This window comes from Cebus imitator, unplaced genomic scaffold (assembly GCF_001604975.1).
Source record: "Cebus imitator isolate Cc_AM_T3 unplaced genomic scaffold, Cebus_imitator-1.0 Scaffold0, whole genome shotgun sequence".
Classification (NCBI taxonomy): Eukaryota; Metazoa; Chordata; class Mammalia; order Primates; family Cebidae; genus Cebus; species Cebus imitator.
Window position 1 is genome coordinate 19,512,094 of NW_016107315.1, and position 19,618 is coordinate 19,531,711.

Genomic DNA, 19,618 nt, shown 5'->3' on the forward strand with positions numbered 1-19,618 from the left:
TTTTGAGATGGCTTCTTGCTCTGTCACCCAGGCTGGAGTGCAATGGTGTGATCTCAGCTCACTGCAACCTCTGCCTCCCTGGTTCAAGCAATTCTCCCACCTCAGCTTCCCTGAGTAGCTGGGATTATAGGCACCTACCATAATGCCTAGCTAATTTTTGTATTTTTGTAGAGACAGGGTTTCACCATGTTGCCCAGGCTGGTCTTGAACTCCCGACCTCAGGTGATCCACCCTCCTTGGCCTCCCGAAGTACTGGGATTACAGCCGTGAGCCACTGCGCCCTGCCAAGTGGTCCATTTTTAAGAATCAGTTTTTCCCAAACCTGTTTGTGCTGTCCTTGTGACTGCACTAAGTAATTTAATTAAATATTATACAAACTATTGAATTGTGATTGCAAAGGGAGTCATTTTTTGTTAAAAGCAACACACCTACATAGTTTCAAAAGTTAAATAATGCTTTGAAAGTAATGAACTGTAAGTACAAGACAAAACAACCCCCCAAAACAGTAGACAGTAGACCCCTGCCTTGTCTTTCCCTTCTCCATAGAGGCAACTGCTTGCATTTTTTTTTAACTTTTTTTTTTTTTTACATGTAGCTCCAGTTTTATAGTGGGGCCATGTGGGGCCACATGGGGAGGCTCCAGTGTCCTCTGGAGACAGAAGGAGCCAGGCCAGTGCCTCAGGAAAGACAAGACAGTGTAAACAGTTTAGGACTGGCTAGTTTGAATCATTTCTGCAAGCTGTAAACACTAGGGGTGATCCTTAGTGCCTAGTACCTGACCCTGGGATGACTAAGGCGGAGGACTCTGCTTCTAGAATTGTAGAGGTCAGGTAGAAGGGGCAGGGCTCAGCCTTGGTTAGTTTGCATATAGAAGGCATGCTGAACTCTTTGCTATCTCTAAGAATTGGCTAGTTTTTTTTTTTGAGACGGAGTCATGCTCTGTGGTACACGATCTTGGCTCACTGCAACCTCCACCTCCCAGGTTCAAGCAATTGTCCTGCCTTAGCCTCCCAAGTAGCTGGGATTACAGGCATGTGCCACGACGCCTGGCTAATTTGTTGTTGTTGTTGTATTTAGTAGAATCAGGGTTTTGCACGTCGGCCAGGCTGGTCTCGAACTTCTGACCTCAAGTGAGCCACCCACCTTGGGCTCCCAAATACTGGGATTACAGGTGTGAAGCACCACACCCAGCCAGAACTGGCTAATCTTGAAGGTACAGTCTCTCCTCACCAGAAAGGTCTTTAAAATGTTAAAAATCATAATTTTCAAAAAAATTAAAAGTCTAAATAATACAATGCTTAAATAAATCAGGTACTGTATGTGTCAATTCCATGTTTTTTTCTTGAAAACATCCCAATTAGTTTTTCCATCTTTCTGCTACAAACTGGTCTGGTCATTCGCTAGAGCTGCCCAGCTGCTGTCTGGAGAGCATCCTTCCCCTTCATGCTGGGGATTCTTCTTGCCTTCCTCTCCTGTCCTCTGGTTGCCATATTTTAAAGATCTTTGTAGATATAGTTCCTTGTTTTGGTGAAACAACAACAACAAATCGAACATTCAGCATATTTTTGAGAAATGGGTACAGAGGAAATGGTTTTTAGGATATACAAGAACATTATTATTCACCTGACATGTACCTGATTGAGAGTTTCATTGATAGATTGCTATTCTAGGTTGCAAAAAAGTTTTGAGTTAGCATTTTGAAGGCTTTGTTCTCTTCTAGCATTAAGTCATGTTTAGAAATCCCAAATCTGTTCTGATTCCGTCTTTTTTTTTTTTTCTGACTCTGTTCTCCACCTTTAGATTCCTGCTCCTTTATTATATGACTTTTTTTTGGCTCTCTCTGGAAGCTTTGAGGATGTTCTCCTTTTCCTTTCTCATTTGAAATTTTACAATAATGTGTTTTAGAATGAGGGCTTTTCTTTCATTCATTATGTTATACTCAGTGAATCCTTTCAAACTAGAAGCTCATGACTTTAAATTGTGACATGCTTTCTTGTTATTTTTCTGAGGATTTATTATTTCTGTTTACTGCCTCTGTGGAGATGATTATATAGCATTTCTCCTTTATGATGTTAATGTGATGAATTTCATAAATTAATTTGCAAGTGTCAACTCAACCATGCATTTTTGAGATACACACAACTTGGTCATGATGTATTACCATTTTATTTTATTTTTGTTTTTTTCCCTCATATCTTTATGGAAAGATAATTGGCATATAATGAACTGCACATATTAAAGTGGGCAATTTGGTAAATTTTGACATCTGCATACATCTGCAAAACCATCACCATAATCAAGATATTCAACATATGCATCATCCCTCTCTCTCACCGCCCAATCTCTGGGCAACCACTTATCTGCTTTCTGTCATTGTAGATTAGTTTCCATTTTCTAGAATTGTGCATAAATAGAATCATGCAATAGGTACACTTTGTTGAGTCTGGCTTATTAAATTTAGTGTAATTAGATATTCATCTATGTTTTTAAGTATAGCAACAGTTCATTTCTTTTCATTGTGTGTTAGTAGTCTATTGTATGGATGTACCACAATTTGCTTGTTCATTTGCTTATAGATGAACAGTTTTTTTCTACTTTTTGCATATTGCAAATGAAGCTGCTATGAACATTCTTGTGTAGGTCTTTGTGTGAACATATGCTTCCATTTCTTTTGGATAAAAATCTATGTGTGGAATGTCTGAGTCATATGGTAAGTGTACATTCAACTTGTTTTTTTTAACTTTTAAGTTCAGGGATACATGTGCAGGTTTGTCATACAGGTAAATTTGTGTCATGGGGGTCTGTTGTACAGATTATTTCATCACCCAGGTATTAATCCTAGTACCCATTAGTTGCTTTTCCTGATCCTCTCCCTCCTCCCACCCTCCATCCTCCAATAGGGCCCAGTGTGTATTGTTCCCTTCTGTGTGTCCATGTGTTCTCATCATTTAGTTCCCATGTTTAACTTTTTAAGGAACTACCAAACTGTTTTCTAGTTTGAGAGCTGTAATTGTCCCATATTCTCACCAACACTTGTTATGGACAATCTATAAAATTTAGACATCTTCGTGGGTAGTAATAAAATTGATATTTTTATTTCACTTTTAATTTGCTTTTCTCTAGTGACATAGGATATTGAGCATCTTTTCAAGTGATTATTTACAATGTGTGTGTGTGTGTGTGTGTTTAAGACAGGGTCTTGCTGTGTTGCCCAGTCTGGAGGGCAGTGGCTCGATTTCAGCTCACTGCAACCTCCACCTCCCAGGCTCAAGCAATTTTCCCACCTCAACCACCCAAGTAGCTGGGACCACAAGTGCACACTACCAGCTAATTTTTGTATTTTTAGTAGAGATGAGGTTTCACCATGTTGCCTAGGCTGGTCTCAAATTCCTGAGCTCAAATGATCTGCCTGCCTTGGCCTACCAAAGTTCTGGGATTACCGGCGTGATTATGCCTAGCCTGTATGTCGTCTTTGGTGAAGTGCCTCTTCAGATCTTTTGTGCATTTTCTTAGTACATTGTTTGTATTCTTAGGATTGAGTTGTAAGAATTTCTTATAAATTCTAGATAAAAATTCTTTGTTAAATATAGGTTTTACAAATATTTTCTCCTACTCTATAGGTTGCCTTTTAGTTTTCTTAACTTTGTCTTTTGAAGAGCAAATGTTTTTTAAATGCGACGAAGGCTGAGTGTGGTGGCTCATGCCTGTAATCCCAGCACTTTGGGAGGCTGAGGTGGGCAGATCCCTTGAAGCCAGAGTTAAAGACCAGACCGGGCAACATAGTGAGAATCCTCTCGAAAAGAAAAATTAATGTGATGAAGTGCAATTTATTGATATTTTCCTTTTTATACTTTGTGTTTATGTTGTATTTAAGAAATCTTTGTTAAACTCAAGGTCACTAAGGTTTTTTTCTTAAGTTTTCTTCTAGAAGTTTTCTAATTTTAGCTCTTGTATTTAGGTCTTTGATCCATCTCAAATTAGTTTCTTTCTTTTTTTTTTTTTTCTTTGAAATGGAGTCTTGCTTTGTCACCCAGGTTGGAGCGCAGTGACTCAGTCTTGGCTCACTGCAGCTTCCACCTCCCAGGTTCAAGCGATTCTTCTGTCTCCATTTCCTGAGTTCCTGGGATTACAGGTGCCCACAACCTTGCCCAGCCAATTTTTGTATTTTTAGTAGAGACGGGGTTTCACCACGGTGGCCAGGCTGGCTTCGAACTTTTGAGCTAAAGTGATCCACCCACCTTGGCCTCTCAAAGTGCTGGGATTACAGGTATCAGCTACTGTGCCCAGCCTTCAGATTAGTTTCTGTACATAGTGTCAAGTTTCATTTTAAAAAATTTTTGATATAAAGTTTTGCTGTTTCCCAGGCTGGTCTTGAGCTCCTTGGATCCTGCTTCAGCCTCCCAAATTGCTGGGACTACTGAGGCACTCCACAGTGGTGGGCTTCAAGGTTCATTTTTCTGCATATGGCTATTCAGTTGTTCCAGTACCATTCATTGAAAATCTTATCCCTTCCCCATTAAATTGTTTTGGCTTTTGGCAACTTTGTTGAAAATCAATTGATCATGTATGTGTGGATCGACTATTTCCGAATCTTTATTCTGTTTCAATGGTATATATATATGTGTGTGTGTGTGTCCATCTTTTTTTATCATCCCTAATTTATTTTAAAATGTGTCTATCTTTATGCCAATCCCACACTATATTGATTGCTGCAGCTTTATGGCAAGTCTTGAAATAAAGTAGTATAAGTTACCCAACTGTGTCCTTTCTTTTTTTTTCCCCCAAATTTGTTTTAGTTATTTTAGGTTCTTTGCATTTCTATATAAATCTTGGAATCAGCCTATGAATTTTTGCAAGAAACCCTGCTGGAAATTTGACTGTGATTGTGTAGAATCTACGGATCAATTTATATATGTAGATCAATTTATTATGTTAATGTGATGCATTTCATTAATTGGTTTTCAGGTATTAAACCAGCATTTTATTTTTAAAATAAAACCCACTTAGTTACAATATTTTATCTTTTTTCTATAATGTGGGCTTTGATTTGCAGATATTTTATTAAAAATTTTTGCATCATGTTCTTTTTCTGAAATTTTATTTTGTTCTAATGTCATAAAATAAGTTGGAAATTATCCTCTCTATCTCTACTTTGTATTACATTGGTATTATTTCTTCCTTGAATGTTTAATGGACTATACTAGTTAAAGCATCTGGGCCTGGAGTTTTCTCTGTGGAAAATTTTCTTTCTGTCTTTCTTTTTTTTTTCCTGTTTATATTTTGAGACAGAGTCTTGCTCTTGTTGTCCAGGCTGAAGTACAGTGGCACAATCTCAGCTCACTGCCACCTCCATCTCCCAGGTTCAAGCAATTCTCCTGCCTCAGCCTCCCAGGTAGCTAGGATTACAGGCACCAGCCACCACACCCAGCTAATTTTTGTATTTTTAGTAGAGATGGGATTTTACCACCCACATTGGCCAGGCAGCCTCTGTGGAAGATTTTCGATTACAAATTCAATTTTATTGAATCAGGTTTGATAAGTTATGTTTCTCAAGGAATTCATCTATTTAATCTAATCATTGAATGTATTCACCATCCATTTGTTTATAATGTTCTTTTATTATTGAAAGTGTCTGTAAGGTTTATAGTGATGTCCCCTTTTTTATTCCTGACATTGTTAATTTGTGTTCTCTTTCTCTCCATCCTTCTCTCACTCTTGTTAGCTGGTCTGTGGGATTATCACCCTTACTTTTTTTGAGACAGTCTCATTCTGCTGCCCAGGCTCAATCTTGGCTCACTGCAACCTCTGCCTCAGCTTCCCGAGTAGCTAGGACTATAGGCTGCTGCCACCACGCCCAGCTAATTTTTGTGTTTTTAGTAGAGACGGAGTTTTACCATGCTGGCCAGGCTGGTCTGGAACTCCCAACCTCAAGCGACCCTCCCGCCTTGGCCTCCCAAAGTGCTGGGATTACAGGAGTGAGCCACCGTGCCTGGGATATCACCTTTATTAATCTTTTCAGGGAACCACTTTTGATTTCTTTAATTTCCTTTATTGTTTGTTAATTTTTTTGTGTATCGATTCCCTCTCTTGGCTTTATTACTGCCTCCATTCTGCTTAGTAGGAGTTTAATTTGCCCTTCATTTTTTTATCTTCTTCTTTTTTTTTTTTTTTTTTTTTTTTTTTTTGAAGTCTCACTCTCTTCCCCTGGCCGGAGTGCAATGGCGCCTTCTTGGCTCACTGCAACCTCCACCTCTTGGGTTCAAGCGATTTTCCTTCCCAGCCTCCCGAGTAGCTGGGATTACAGGCATGTGCCACCATGCCCAGCTAATTTTTGTATTTTTAGTAGAGACAGCGTTTCACCATGTTGGTCAGGCTGGTCTCAAACTCCTGACCTCGTGATTCGACTGTCTTTGCCTCCCAAAGTGCTGGGATTACAGGCAGGAGCCACCATGCCAGGCCTTTTTTAGCTTCTTATGGTGGGAAATTTGATTATTTTTTAAACTTAAAAAAAAAAATCTTAAAGCTATAAAATTCCCTGTAAGCACTGTTTTAGCTCAATTCTACGTATTTTGATCAGGTATGTTTTCATCATCATTTGATTAAAAAACAGCTTCTAATTTTTTCTTGCAATTTCTTCTTTAACTCATAGGTTGTTTGGAAGTTTGCCACTTAATTTCAAAGTGCTTGGGAGGTTTTTTAGCTATCTTGTTATAAAAAAATTGATTTTTAATTTAATTTTGTCAGAGAACATACTTTGTATGACTTAAATCTTTTAAAATATGTTAAGATTGATATGGGGTCTGCTGTATGGTACATCTTAGCAAATGTAATATGTACCTTTGAAAATGATGCACATTCTGCAATTGTTGGTTGTACTATAATTGTCAACTAGGTTAACTTGGTTGATAGTATTGTTGAAATCCTCTGTGTTCCAACTGATACTTTTTGTCTGTTTATTCTATCAACTAATGAGAAAGGATTATTAAAATCTCCAACCATTATTGTGCATTTCTTTCTATTTCTTTAGTTTTGCTGATTTTTGTTTTATATATTTCGAAGCTCTGTTATTGAGTACATCTCCCTGATGAATTGACCCTCTTACCCTTATGAAATATCCTTCTTTCTCCGTAATACTTGTCTTAAATCTACTTTGTCTGATACAAATGTAGCCACTCAAGCTTTCTTATGCATACTGTTTGCAAGGTGTGTGTTTGTGTGTGTGTGTGTGTGCGCGCGCGTGTCTATCTGAATCCTTTTAGTTTACGCCTATTTCTGTCTTTTTAATTAAAGTGTTTTTGCAGGTAGCATATATTGGATCTTGCTTTTATATTCAGTCTGACAATTTGTGCTTCTTGATTATTGTGTTTAGTTTATTTGCATGGTGTGTAGTCCATTAACACTTGACATAATATTGACAGTCTGTGTTGCGGTATATTGTCTTCATTTCTGATTGTCCCATCTGGTTTTGTTGTTTCATTGTTCCTCTGTTCCACCTTTTTTGCCTTCTATTGGGTTAATCAAATAGTCTCTGGCCTTCCATCTTATGTCTCTGTTGGATTTTTATCTAAACCTCATGGTATTTTTTTTTAGTGGTTTCTTAGGGATTACACTATACATTAAGTTATCAAAGTCCATTTAGAATTAATATTGTGCCACTTTACACAAAATGTAAAACACTTGAACAGTGTAAGTTCTATTCCTTCCATTTTTTGTGCTATAATTGTCATATATTTTATTTCAGTCTACATTATTTACTCCACAACACAAGTTATTATTTTTGCTTTAGACAGTTAGTTGTCTTTTACGAAAATCAAGAGAAGAAAAAAATATACTTTAAAAATATTTACCTACATAGTTATCATTTCTGGTGTTCCTTATTTTTTCCCAAAGATTCTGATTTTCCATCATATTCTTGCAACCCAAAATACTTTTTATAGCATTTCTTGTGGTGTAGAGCCACAGGTGACAGATTCCATTGGCTTTCATTTATTTATTTCATGTTTTTCCTTCTTTCAAGGATCACAGCCTTGCACTGCCTGTGTCCAGTGCCTGAAAACAATTGACTCATAGATTTTGTCCAGATTTGTAGTTGTTTATGGTAGGAGGGGTAAGCACAATACCAGTCACTCTGTCATGGCTGAAAGGGGCCATTTCTTCTGTTTTTGTCTTCTAGAATTTGTTTCATTCAAGTACTGGACTTCTGAAGCTGATTTTCTGAATAATTTCCCCTTCCCATGTGCTATCTGCTTATTTTGTTTCACTCTCCAGGGGACTTTCTCAGCCTTAAGCTCTATGGAAAAGTCTAGATTTTCTATCATACCTTTAATTTCTAAGAGCCCTTTCCAGTTTTTACAAAATTTGTGTTTTTTTTCTTTTTTCTGGTCTTAGTAAGTGTATATCTCTGTAGGTTTTAAATTAATTCTGATAAATAAGACACATTTTGAGGAAGCAAGGTGTTCTGTTATCCTTCTGAAGGCAGGAATAACAGTTTCTTAGAAGAGGTTTCTTCTGCTTTCATTGTTGCTTTTGATTTCCTTCCTCTATATATTTTGATCTTTCATGTTGGGGATTATTCTTAAATGTCTGGCAATTCTTGAGCATCTTTTCATATTTAAAAGTGAGGTACAATGGCCAGGCGGCTCACCTATAATCCCAGCACTTTGGGAGGACAAGGCAGGAGGATCCCTTGAGCCCAGGAGTTTGAGACCAGCTCCATCTCTACAACTCTACCAAAGAAAAAAAAATGCAAAAAGTAGCCAGGAATGGTAGAGTGCACTTGTAGTCCCAACTACTTGGGAGGCTGAGGCAGAAGGCTTGCTCGCACTCAGGATTTTCAAGACCAGACTGGCCAACATAGTGAGACTCCATGTCTACAAAAAGTAAAAGAAAACATTAACTGGGCTTGGTGGCATGCACCTGTAGTCCCAGCTACATGAGAGGCTGAGGCTAGAGAACTGCTTGAGCTTAGGAGTTTGAGGCTGCAATGAGCTATGATTACACCATTGCACACCAGCCTGGGGGACAGAGCAAGCTCCCTCTATAAAAATATTAATTAAAAAAAAAGTGGCTGGTAGTGGCTCATGCCTGTAATATCAACACTTTAGGAGGCTGAGGCAGGTGGATTGCTTGAGCTCAGGAGCTCGAGACCAGTCTAGGAAACATGGCAAGTTTCCCATCTCTACAAAAAATACAAAAATTAGCTGGGCATGGTGGCATGTGACTGTAGTCCCAACTATTTAGGAGACTGAGGTAGGAGGATTGCTAGAGCCCAGGAGGCGGAGGTTGCAGTAAGCTGAGATCTACCCACTGCCCTTCAGCCTAGGTGACAGAGTGAAACTCTTAAAAAAAAAAAAAAGAAAAAAAAGTGAGGTCCTAGAAGGCTTGTTTCCTGCTGAATCATGTGCTCAGTAAGGACCTGTGTGTCTTGTTTGGAGATCTCGACAGTTGACATGTATTTGTAGACTTGGAGTATATGCAGAGAGGTGTCCTCCAATGGCTTGATGGGCAGAATGACCAGCTGCCAGTGTCCTTGGAGCCTAATCAGGGAAGGAGGCCGGGGGTCTCTCTGGTGAGTCGGTCTGTAGGGTCTTGCGTCCTCTCTCTGTTTTTGGTAAGAATCCTCACCCTCACTTCAGGTGGCCTGGTGCTCTGAGTCCAGAGCCTCCAGTTCAACCTGCTCAGAGTGAAGTCTCCAGTCCTTTTGACACTGAGAAGATGGCAGTTGCCTTTCTACCTGGGAAGGAAGAAGGCCCTTGGGTCTCACTATTCTTGATGAAGAATCCCGGAAAATCCTCCTTTATGTAGCCCCACCATGCTGCCCCTCAGGGTCTGCAATTCCTAAGCTATTCAGTGACTGCAGTGTGACCCCCTTTACCTTGGGCAGCCTCCCCTCACCAAGTTTAACCCTGCCAAGCCTGCGGGGCCAGCGTCTGTTCTCCGGCATTTCTCTTGCTGTTGTCTTTTCTCCCGTTCACTTTGTCCCTTTTGGGATATTCTTTCTTGATCCCTTGACTCTTATTTTAGTAGGGTTTGAGGAGGAAGGGCTGATAAATGTGTGCCCAATCTCCTGTGTGCCCACCGTCTACTGTAAAGAAATGGAAACAGGAGATCATTTTTAAAATTATGTTACGGGCTGGGCGTGGTGGCTCACTCCTGTGATCACAGCACTTTGGGAGACTGAAGGAGGAAGATTACTTGAGCCTAAGAGTTAGAAGCCAGCCCGGGTAAAGGTAAAGAGGGAGTACTGAGAGTCACTCTTCACAAAAAAATGAAAAAGTTTCCCGTGAGTGGTGGTGTGTACCTTGGGAGGCTGAGGTAGCAGAATTGCCTGAGCACAGGAAGTGGAGGCTGCAGTGGGCTTTGATCATGTAGCTGCACTCCAGCCTGGGTGACATTGTGAGACTCTGTCTCAAAAAAAAATGCTGTAATGTGGATGACGCAAAGAGAGACTGTGGAACTCTACTCGGAGTCCCATTGTAAGCTTGGTCCTGCACTAGGAACTTGGTGAATAAACAAATGTACAGTTACAGTTTTAGGTCAAAATAATTTGCTTGAGTTAATATGTGTGTATGAGTCTTATTTTTTTCACATTAAAAATTATTATTTTTACCACTTTTATTGGGCCTTTCAGTTAATCAGTCTATTCTGGTCCTGTGATATAAAACACAGTCTTCTTCTACCTTATAGCCTTTATTTAATAGCAGACAGTGGTTGTCTGGATAAGAGGAAATTCAAAGTCCAGGACAGTGAATTATGTCTTTCATATTTTTGAGACAGGGTCTCACTATGTCACCCAGGCTAGAGTACAGAGGCACAGTCATGGCTCACTGCAGCCTCCACCTCCTTGGCTCAAACGATCCTCCCACGTCAGTCTCCTGCATAGCTGGGACCACAGGTGTGCACCACCATGCCTGGCTAATTTTGTTCATTTTTTGTAGAGACAGAGTTTCACTATGTTGCCCAGGCTGGTCTCAAGTGACCTCCCACCTTGGTCTCCCAAAGTGTTGGAATTACAGGCACGAGCCACTGTACCCAGTCATGTCTTCTTCTTTTCCAGGTGACTGAATAGCTAAGTTACCTGTGGAGGTGGACTGAATCTAGAAGGTGATAGCTCACAGTCCTCTCTTTTTCAATTGTTCATTAATTCTTTCAACAAACATGTGTTGGCTGCATGCCCTGGTGCATATCCCTGTGGGAATGCACAGCCATTGACTTAATTCATGTGGATGTGTCCTGATTATTCACAAGCATAAAAGGGACATAGTTACCAGGCATAGTGGCGCACACCTGTAGTTGCACTTGGGAGGCTGAGGCGGCAGAATTGCTTGAGGCCAGGAGTTTGAGACCAGTCTGGGCAACACAGTGAGACCCCCATCTCTAAAAAAGTTAAAAGCAAACAAACAAAAAAAATGTAGCCAGGTTGTGGTGGTGCCTGCCTGTAGTCCCAGCTACTTGGGAGGCTGAGGCAGGAGGATCACTCGAGCCAAGGAGTTGGAGGCTACAGTGAGCCGTGATTGTGCCACTGCACTCCAGCTTGTGTGACAGAGTGAGACTCTGTGCCTAAAAAAAAGGAGACATAGTTGTGATGAATTTATTTTTTCTACTTTTTTTCTGAAGGTAAAAATGAGTCTTTGTTCTCTTAATTTTTGTCGGGGGGCAACCACTCATGTCAAACAGTGATGATAAGGGGAGTAAAATGTTATGCAAAGGGCTAAACATGCTGTAAAAATTACCTTTTCTATGAATGGGGTCATTTGAAACACTTTAATAAAATACACTGGTTCATAGTCATTATTAGAATCAAGAACTCCACGTAATTTTAATCAACATTCTGAATACCTGATTGTGCAGCAAGATTTAGCAATGTTACAGGCCTCAGGGAAGGTTCCCTGCATTTCTTTTCAGGTTTTAAGCTTTCATGTTATAGTCCTAGAGATGCAGCCTTACCAAAAGTAGGAGGAAGAAACAGCTTGCTGAATGGTATGGCCAGACCCGTTTCTGGACCCCACTCTTCTCAATTCTGAGAAGTCATTTGGAAGAATGACTTTTCTTGGAAGAGCATAGTTCATTAGTATCTAAACAGTTACCAAGTTTTTTTATTTTTGTTTCTTTAGGCAGGATCTCACTTCACTGGCCAGGCTGGAGGGCAGTGGCACAATCACGGCTCACCGCAGCCTTCATCTCCATGGCTCACTTGATCCTCCCACCTCAGCCTCCTGAGTAGTTGGGACTACAGGTGTGCCAACATGCCTGGCTAATTTTTCTATTTTTTGTAGAGATGGAGTCTCGCCATGTTGTCCAGGTTGATCCTGAACTCCTGGACTCAAACGATCCTCTAATCTCGGCCTCCCAAAGTGCTGGGATTATAGGCGTGAACCACCACACCTAGTAACAACTAGCAGTTTTATCTGACAAAGAAACTCAGCCCCAAACGACCTGGCCTGAAGTTGTTTTTGACATGGAGCTTCCCCACTGCCACTCAAGGGACTAAAGGAACTCTCTACCACATTCTATATCTATGTCTTATGCTAGGATTAAGAGTATTCATATGCATAAGAGCTGTCATTTTTCAAAACCTTTCTTTCTCCCTCCAGCTAGCTGTCCACCCTCTGCACAAGATACTGTTCTGGTCAAGGACAGGAGGGAGGAGTCTGTAAACAGTGCCTGTAAAGAGGCTCGGGCTTATGGAGAAGTGATGGATGTTGTTGGAGCAAAGTCTGGCAGGATGGACAGAAAATGTGGGAACCAGGCCTAGGGAAGGTGTGAAGGACAAGAGGATCAGAATCAAACACTGGAGAGGGAGGAGAAGAGGCTGGGGGCATGATGGAAGTGAGGAAGCCCGAGGAAGAGGGGATAATCCGCACATAGAAGGAAGCAGCCAGGGTTTTCTTGGCAGTATTTTGCATATGCCTCTCCTTTTATTTTATTTTTTAGTGGCAGACTTCTGAGAAATAAGAAAATAAGGGATGAGTATGCTTCCCATAATAGTGGGAACTCACAGTACCTTTCAGAAGCTTGTAATTGATTTTCCCATCTCTGTTTTCCCGAGCCTGACAGTTCAGACCTGGAGGCTTTGTGCCTGAGAAGGGGAGGGGAGAGAAGCTCTACTAGTCCATCATTCGAGCTACAGCCCAGGCTTGTTAGCATCTGAGCAGCCAGAAGGATCTATCCCTAGAAGTGTCCTCCCTGCCTTCTTCCTGGAACTCCCCAAGGAGTGAGGACCTCGGGGAGGGAGGAGATGGCATAGTTGAAAGAAGCAATATTAACAGTCAGGGAAAATCAGCCACATTTGAGAAAATGTAAACATTCCGTTTTTTATAGACTTAGTGCTCACCACTCCCTACCCCCTGCCAAATTCTGGTTATAGACTAACAGTTGCTGTTGGATGCTTATAAAAAATAACCCTGTTTCCCAGATGAGCCTAACTTGGGCTCACAGTAACTTGGGCTGGGTACATATTGATAAATTTCTTCCTTTTTCTCCCTTACTTTTTGTCTGGAGGTAAAAATGTATCTTCATTCTCCTAATTTTGGGCTAGCTTCTACCGCAAGACTGAAGAAAGTTCTTCCACATGAGCGTAGTTGTGAACAAAGTGTAGCTCCAGGAGTTTTGTTCTGCATGGTGAGGAGCAGTGGAAGCCACGAGGCTACCGCAGGTGGGGACTTGGCAGAGACAGGAGCATATGGGTTTGACAGCAGAAATAGATGTCACCATCTGGCATACAGGTCCCTCAGATGATTCCATTACCTTCGTGTCCTGCCCCGTATCCAGGTTGAGTGCAGATGGCATTTAAGATATATTTGCTTATTTTATTTTATTTTTTTTTAGTGGCATAGTCCTGGTTTTAAGCAAATGGAGATAGAAGGTGATGTGCTCTGTTAGGGATGTCTGCCAAGGCAGAGCTCACAGAAGATGGGAGGAGTTTCTGAGGATAGACTACCTCTGTTATGATTACTTGGATGGGAGCTGGGCTGTCTCCCATTAGTAGAGGCAGAATACAAGCCCCAGGGAAGAGCCAATCAGTGTGCCAGCTAAAGGAGGATTCATTCCTGGATGAGAGGCGACTCAGCAGAGAGATTTCCTAGAGACACCTCCTGCCTCCCCCTTGGATGATGTTCAAATCAGACTTCTAGACATACAGCTTGTGAAGTGTTTAGTGATCAATTTTTGTGTGGGACTGGACTGTAAATGCCAGGCTATGACAGTTTGGGATATGGTCAGTTAAGCCAGATATGTTTTGATTATCTTGTTAGATTTAAACATCTAGAATCTTGATGGTTATGAACTTTCAGAATCTTACTGGGGATTATGGAATTATAGAGACACAGGGCAAATGAAATAATCTCTTTCATATTTTTGTTGTTGTTTAGTTCATGTGGTCAGTTTATTCAGTGTCATGTCCCATGTAGACTTCTTACATCTACCATCAGCTATGACATCATGCCTGGATTCCAGTAACAGGATGACATTTCATCAAATTCTGGAAGTCATCATTATTTGAACTAGAACAACCTATTTCTTAAAAAGCCTAGTAAGACAAAATCTGGAAACAAACCCCCAGGTTGGAACTCTTTAACAAAATCGGGACACCTTTGCTGCAGTAGGTTGCAGTGTCACTTACCTGGAGAAGAAGGTGCCTTTGTTCACCCCAGGATGACCTGTCTGTGGGTTAAAGAATGGTGCTCTTCCCTTTGGGTCAGAATGGTGCTGGCCACTCCCCTGTTATCTTTTCCTACCAAGCTGGATTCAGTGCTGCATGCTGGATTCCTGGCATGCTGGATTCAGTGATGGGGCAGGGATATGTTTGGAATTGGAGGAAACTCTGGACACCTCTTCAGCTCTACTGTTTAGACAGCAGCTGGCTGGAGTGGCCGCCCCGTCAGTATCATCCATTCTCGAGACTTGAGGCAATCCCACTTCTGCTGATCATCATCCAGAATTCCATCTCCCCTCCTCCTCTCCCTCTCCAGATCCATGAGAAAGAAGAGGAAGAGTTCAATGAGAAGAGTGAAAATGATTCTGGTATCAACGAGGAGCCTCTGCTCACAGCAGATCAGGTATGAGTATCTCTCCAGGTTATTGGAAGCTTTTATTCTTTTGATGGAGAAAAAGTTTTGGAGAATATACTTGCCACACCCATTTAAGGCAGAAGAAAGATATGTGGTCATGTGTTGCCTGTGCTGATGACTCACAGTATATATTTTTCTTTTTTTCTTTATATATGTTTTTTGAGACAGAGTCTTGCTCTGTTGCACAAGCTGGAGTGCAGTGGCATGATCTTGGCTCACCGTGACCTTCGCCTCCTGGTTTCAAGTGATTCTCATACCTCAGCCTCCTAAGTAGCTGAAACTACAGGCACACACCACCATGCCGGGCTAATTTAAAATAAAATTTTTTGGTAGAGATGTGGTTTCACCATGTTGGCCAGGCTGGTCTTGAACTCCTAATCTCAAGTGATCCGTCTGCCTCAGCCTCCCAAAGTGCCGGGATTACAGGTGTGAGCCACCATGCCTGGCTTTTTTTTTTTTTTTAAGACAGAGTTTTGCTCTTGTTGGCCAGGCTGGAGGGCAGTGGTACAATCATGGCTCACTGCAGCCTCAACCTTCCTGGCTCAAGCTCCTCCTACCTCAGGCCCCTACGTAGCTGGGACTACAGGCATGCACCACCGTGCCCAGCTAATTTTTTGTATTTTTAGTAGAAATGAAGTTTCACCATGCTGCCCAGGCTGGCCTCAAACTCCTGAACTCAAGTGTTCCACCTGCTTTGGCCTCCCAAATGGTGGGATTATAGGCACGAACCATGGTGCCTGTCCAACTAACTCAGAGTATTTTTGATAAGGGATTTCATTTCTCTTTCTGCCTCAGGTTACCCACCTGCAGTGAACATGAACATCATTCTTGACACTCAGGATTGTTGGGGTCAGTCTCTGATAGTAGCCAGAGATGGACATAGTGTTTAGTAGCTTTGATTACTGCTAAACCTTCTTATTGTAATTCGTTGAACTTGGAGTCAAGATGTGTAAACAAGGGTCCCAAATACCTGTTTTTCCAAAAAGAGAAGCAACAGATGAGGCTTTTGTGTGATGAATATTTTCTTACATTTCGTAGAACACTCAAAATTTTGAGCCTTTGAAAAGGAGTCTTAGAGCCACTTTGACTTTGTGAAAAAAGATAGAGTGTTTCGCATTCAATTGAGATCATCATAGCTTTAATAATTTATTACTTGGGGAGGATAACGTTCTGTTTCTGGATTCCTTATTCAGCGTTTTAGTCAACAAATCTTTATGGGTGCTTATTTTGCACTAAACGCTACATGAGTTTCCACAAAGTCATTCTGCAAAGCTCCACTGGGAGCCTTCAGTGCCAGAAAGTGCTTTTTTAGCAGCAGAAATGCTTTTTCCTATCTGTGATTAAAAAAAAAGGTGGGAGTTGAAACAGGTGATGATTAGGAGACTAAAGAGAACCAGATTGTAAAAAATAGGGGCTAATAGCTATTCTTATGAATGGTAGAAGGAACTACAATTCAATGATGTGAACTCAATTATAACTACTCTTAGAGAAAGGGAAATTCAGCCATAAGATCCTCACGGGGGTTTGTGTCATTTGGTTGTATTCTGTAAAATGACTTCCAGTAATCAAAGACCGGGTATCTCCTAAGTTTGTGAGTAGAGATGAAAAGGTTTAGGAATAAGAACAGGAATTATTCTAAAGAAGGAGACCCTGAAGCCCCTTACCTTTGGTCCAGCCCATTGTGTAAAAACCCACCTCAAAGACTACAGTGCCAGCCTTGGGGATTTAGTCCATCTACACAGGACAGACAAAGGTTAAGGTTGTGATCAAACTCATCTAAAGACCTGCTTTCAGCAGCAATCTTCTTTATTTATAAATAACTAATGTACAAAGTAATTCACCTTTTTTTTTTTTTTTTTTTTTTTAGACAGGATCTGGCTCTGTTGCTCAGGCTGGAGTCCAGTGGCCCAATCTCAGCTCACTGCAACCTCCGCCTCCTGGGCTTAAGCCATCCTCCTACCTCAGCCTCCCAGCTAGCTGGGACTACAGACACACATCACCATGACTGGCCAGTTTTTGACTGAGCCCAGCAGGGTTCTCGCCATGTTGCTCAGGTTGGTCTTGAACTCCTGAGCTCAAGTGATCCACTTGCCTTGGCCTCCTAAAGTGGTGGGATTATAGGCATGAGCCACCATGCCCAGCTAGTAATTCACTTTTATTCCTTTTGGCAGATATCTAATTTTCCCTCCACTTTTGGGAGCTGGCTCCTGTCTATGGTCTAGATTAGAGCTGGGGTTCTTATCTATTTGCTGCTTTCTAGACTCCACCTATCCTTCTATTATTTTATTATCTCTATTTTCACTTGATGCTGGGCAGCTTTGGTTCCTGTCTAGGTGAATTCTGGAGAAATAGCTGTTTTCCTCCCCATTTTGTGTTGTTCTGGGAGCATGCTGTTTTTTCCAGTCATATGTATTAGGACAATTAATGGACTGGGTTTTGTGTTAAAGTTGGGTGAATAAAATATTTTCCCACTTAGAAATAAAGAGCTCAGCAAATTGAAGTAAATGTTCCCTTCCAGGCAGCTCTGCCTTGCTTCCTGAAAGAGTAGTTTATTTCCAATCAATCATTTATCTAAATGGAGCTCTTGGAAGAGGTTTTACATTAAAGAGTGCTTTACATTAAAGAAAGGGTATAAGCAAGTCTTTAGTTAGAACTATTTCTATTATTCAGTATTTATTTAAAAGCAATATTGCTTTAGAAATTTTCAAATAGCTAATTAGAAATATCCTTAACTGATCAAAATTCAAGCCAGAATGCCCCTCTAGCAGAGAACAGAGTTAGCACTCTCTTGTGTACCTTTGTCAGGTAATTGAGGAGATTGAGGAAATGATGCAGAACTCCCCAGACCCTGAGGAAGAAGAAGAGGTTCTGGAAGAAGAGGATGGGGGAGAAACCTCCTCCCAGGCAGACTCGGTCCTCCTGCAGGAGATGCAGGCCTTGACACAGACCTTCAACAACAACTGGTCCTATGAAGGTGAGGGCCCTGGGCGCTGGGCTGGCGGACGAGGAAGCACCCGCTCTGGGCCAGGCTCTGGGCTGTGTGCTTCTACATGGCTAATAGAACCCTGATCACTGCCCCAGAGCAGAGCCTTGCATATCTAGGCAGTCAGCATTACCTTTCTTACTTGGCATCTTATCTTTCTACTTGGAGAAGTTTGCATTTTTGAGAAAAAAATAAGGTAGTCAAGCAAAATTTAAATGTTAAAACTAACCAAAGAACAAGACTAAGGCAGAATAAGTAGAAGAAATCTGAACTACTATGTAAAAGCAATGAATGATGCTACCATAAAATCAATGAAAAAAAAGGTAATAATAACAGCTCATATTTTTAAAGTGCTTTCTATGTGCCAGACCTTATTCTAAGACTGTTTTTTTTTTTTTTTTTTTTTTTTTCTTTAAGACAGTCTCTTTCTGTTGCCAAGGCTGGAGTGTAGTGGCATGGTCTTGGCTCACTGCAACCTCCACCTCCCAGGTTGAGAAGTGATTCTCAAGCCTGACTCCTGAATAGCTTGGACTACAGGCACATGGCACCATGCCCTGCTAATTTTTGTATTTTTAGTAGAGACGAGGTTTCACCATGTTGGCCAGGCTGGTCTTGAACTCCTGGCCTCAAATGATCTCCCTGCCTTAGCCTCCCAAATTGCTGGGATTACAAGTGTGAGCTACTGCATCTGGCCTTATTCTAAGGCTTTCTATAGCTAATCTCATTTCATCTTCACACTAACCCCATTAAGATCAAGCTAACTGAGTCTTTCAGAGGATACGTGGCTTGTTCAAGGTCACTGTTAGGGAAATATTAGAAATGAGATCTCCTTGCTGTCCAGAAAACCTCTCCACAAAGATAGATGAGGAAAAAAAAACTGTTTTATTACTATTTTTATTTATTTTTATTTTTTAGAGACAGAGTCTTGTTCTGTTGCCCAGGCTGGAGTGCAGTGGCTTGATCTTGGCTCACTGCAGCCTCTGCCTCCTGGGTTCATGCGATTCTCCTGCCTCAGCCTCCTGAGTAGCTGGGAATACAGGCACATGGCAACACTCCCAGCTAATTTTTGGTATTTTTAATAGAGACAGGGTTTCTCTATGTTGGCCACATTGGTCTCAAACTCCTGACCTCAGATGATCCACCCGCCTCTGCCTCCCGAAGCGCTGGGATTACAGGCGTGAACCACCATGCAGGGCCTAGAAAACTGTCTTATTATTGAATGAGCATTAAACCAGATGGGAGCCGCATCACAGACAACTCTCTAAAGAGACTACAAAGACAGAAAGCAGTCTCACTCTTGTGTAGCTAAATGGATAAATGGAACTCATTACATTGAGTAGGTTTTGCAATTTGGAGTCAGAAGGGAGTTAGGCTCCTCTGCTCAGAACAGTGAAAGATTGGGCATTATCTTCTTTGATGATTATATTTCTTTCTTTCTTTTCTTTTTTTTTCTTTTTTCTGTTTTTTTTTTTTTTTTTTTTTTTTTTTTTTTTTTTTTTTTTTTTTTTTTGAGACAGAGTCTTGTTCTGTTGCTCAGGCTGGAGTGCAGTGGGGTGCCATCTCAGTT

The 19,618-nt window shown here is 41.1% G+C and overlaps 1 protein-coding gene across 2 annotated transcripts in view; it reads left to right on the forward strand.

Moving 5' to 3' along the window:
- The window catches only part of FEZ1 (fasciculation and elongation protein zeta 1), a 50,379-nt gene that overhangs the window by 18,222 nt on the left and 12,539 nt on the right, over positions 1–19,618 (forward strand). For both annotated transcript variants that reach the window (XM_017523774.2, XM_037736383.1), the window contains exons 4-5: positions 14,970–15,056; positions 17,874–18,042. In XM_017523774.2, coding sequence (XP_017379263.1) covers positions 14,970–15,056; positions 17,874–18,042 — 256 coding nt within the window. The remainder of the gene's footprint in view (positions 1–14,969; positions 15,057–17,873; positions 18,043–19,618) is intronic.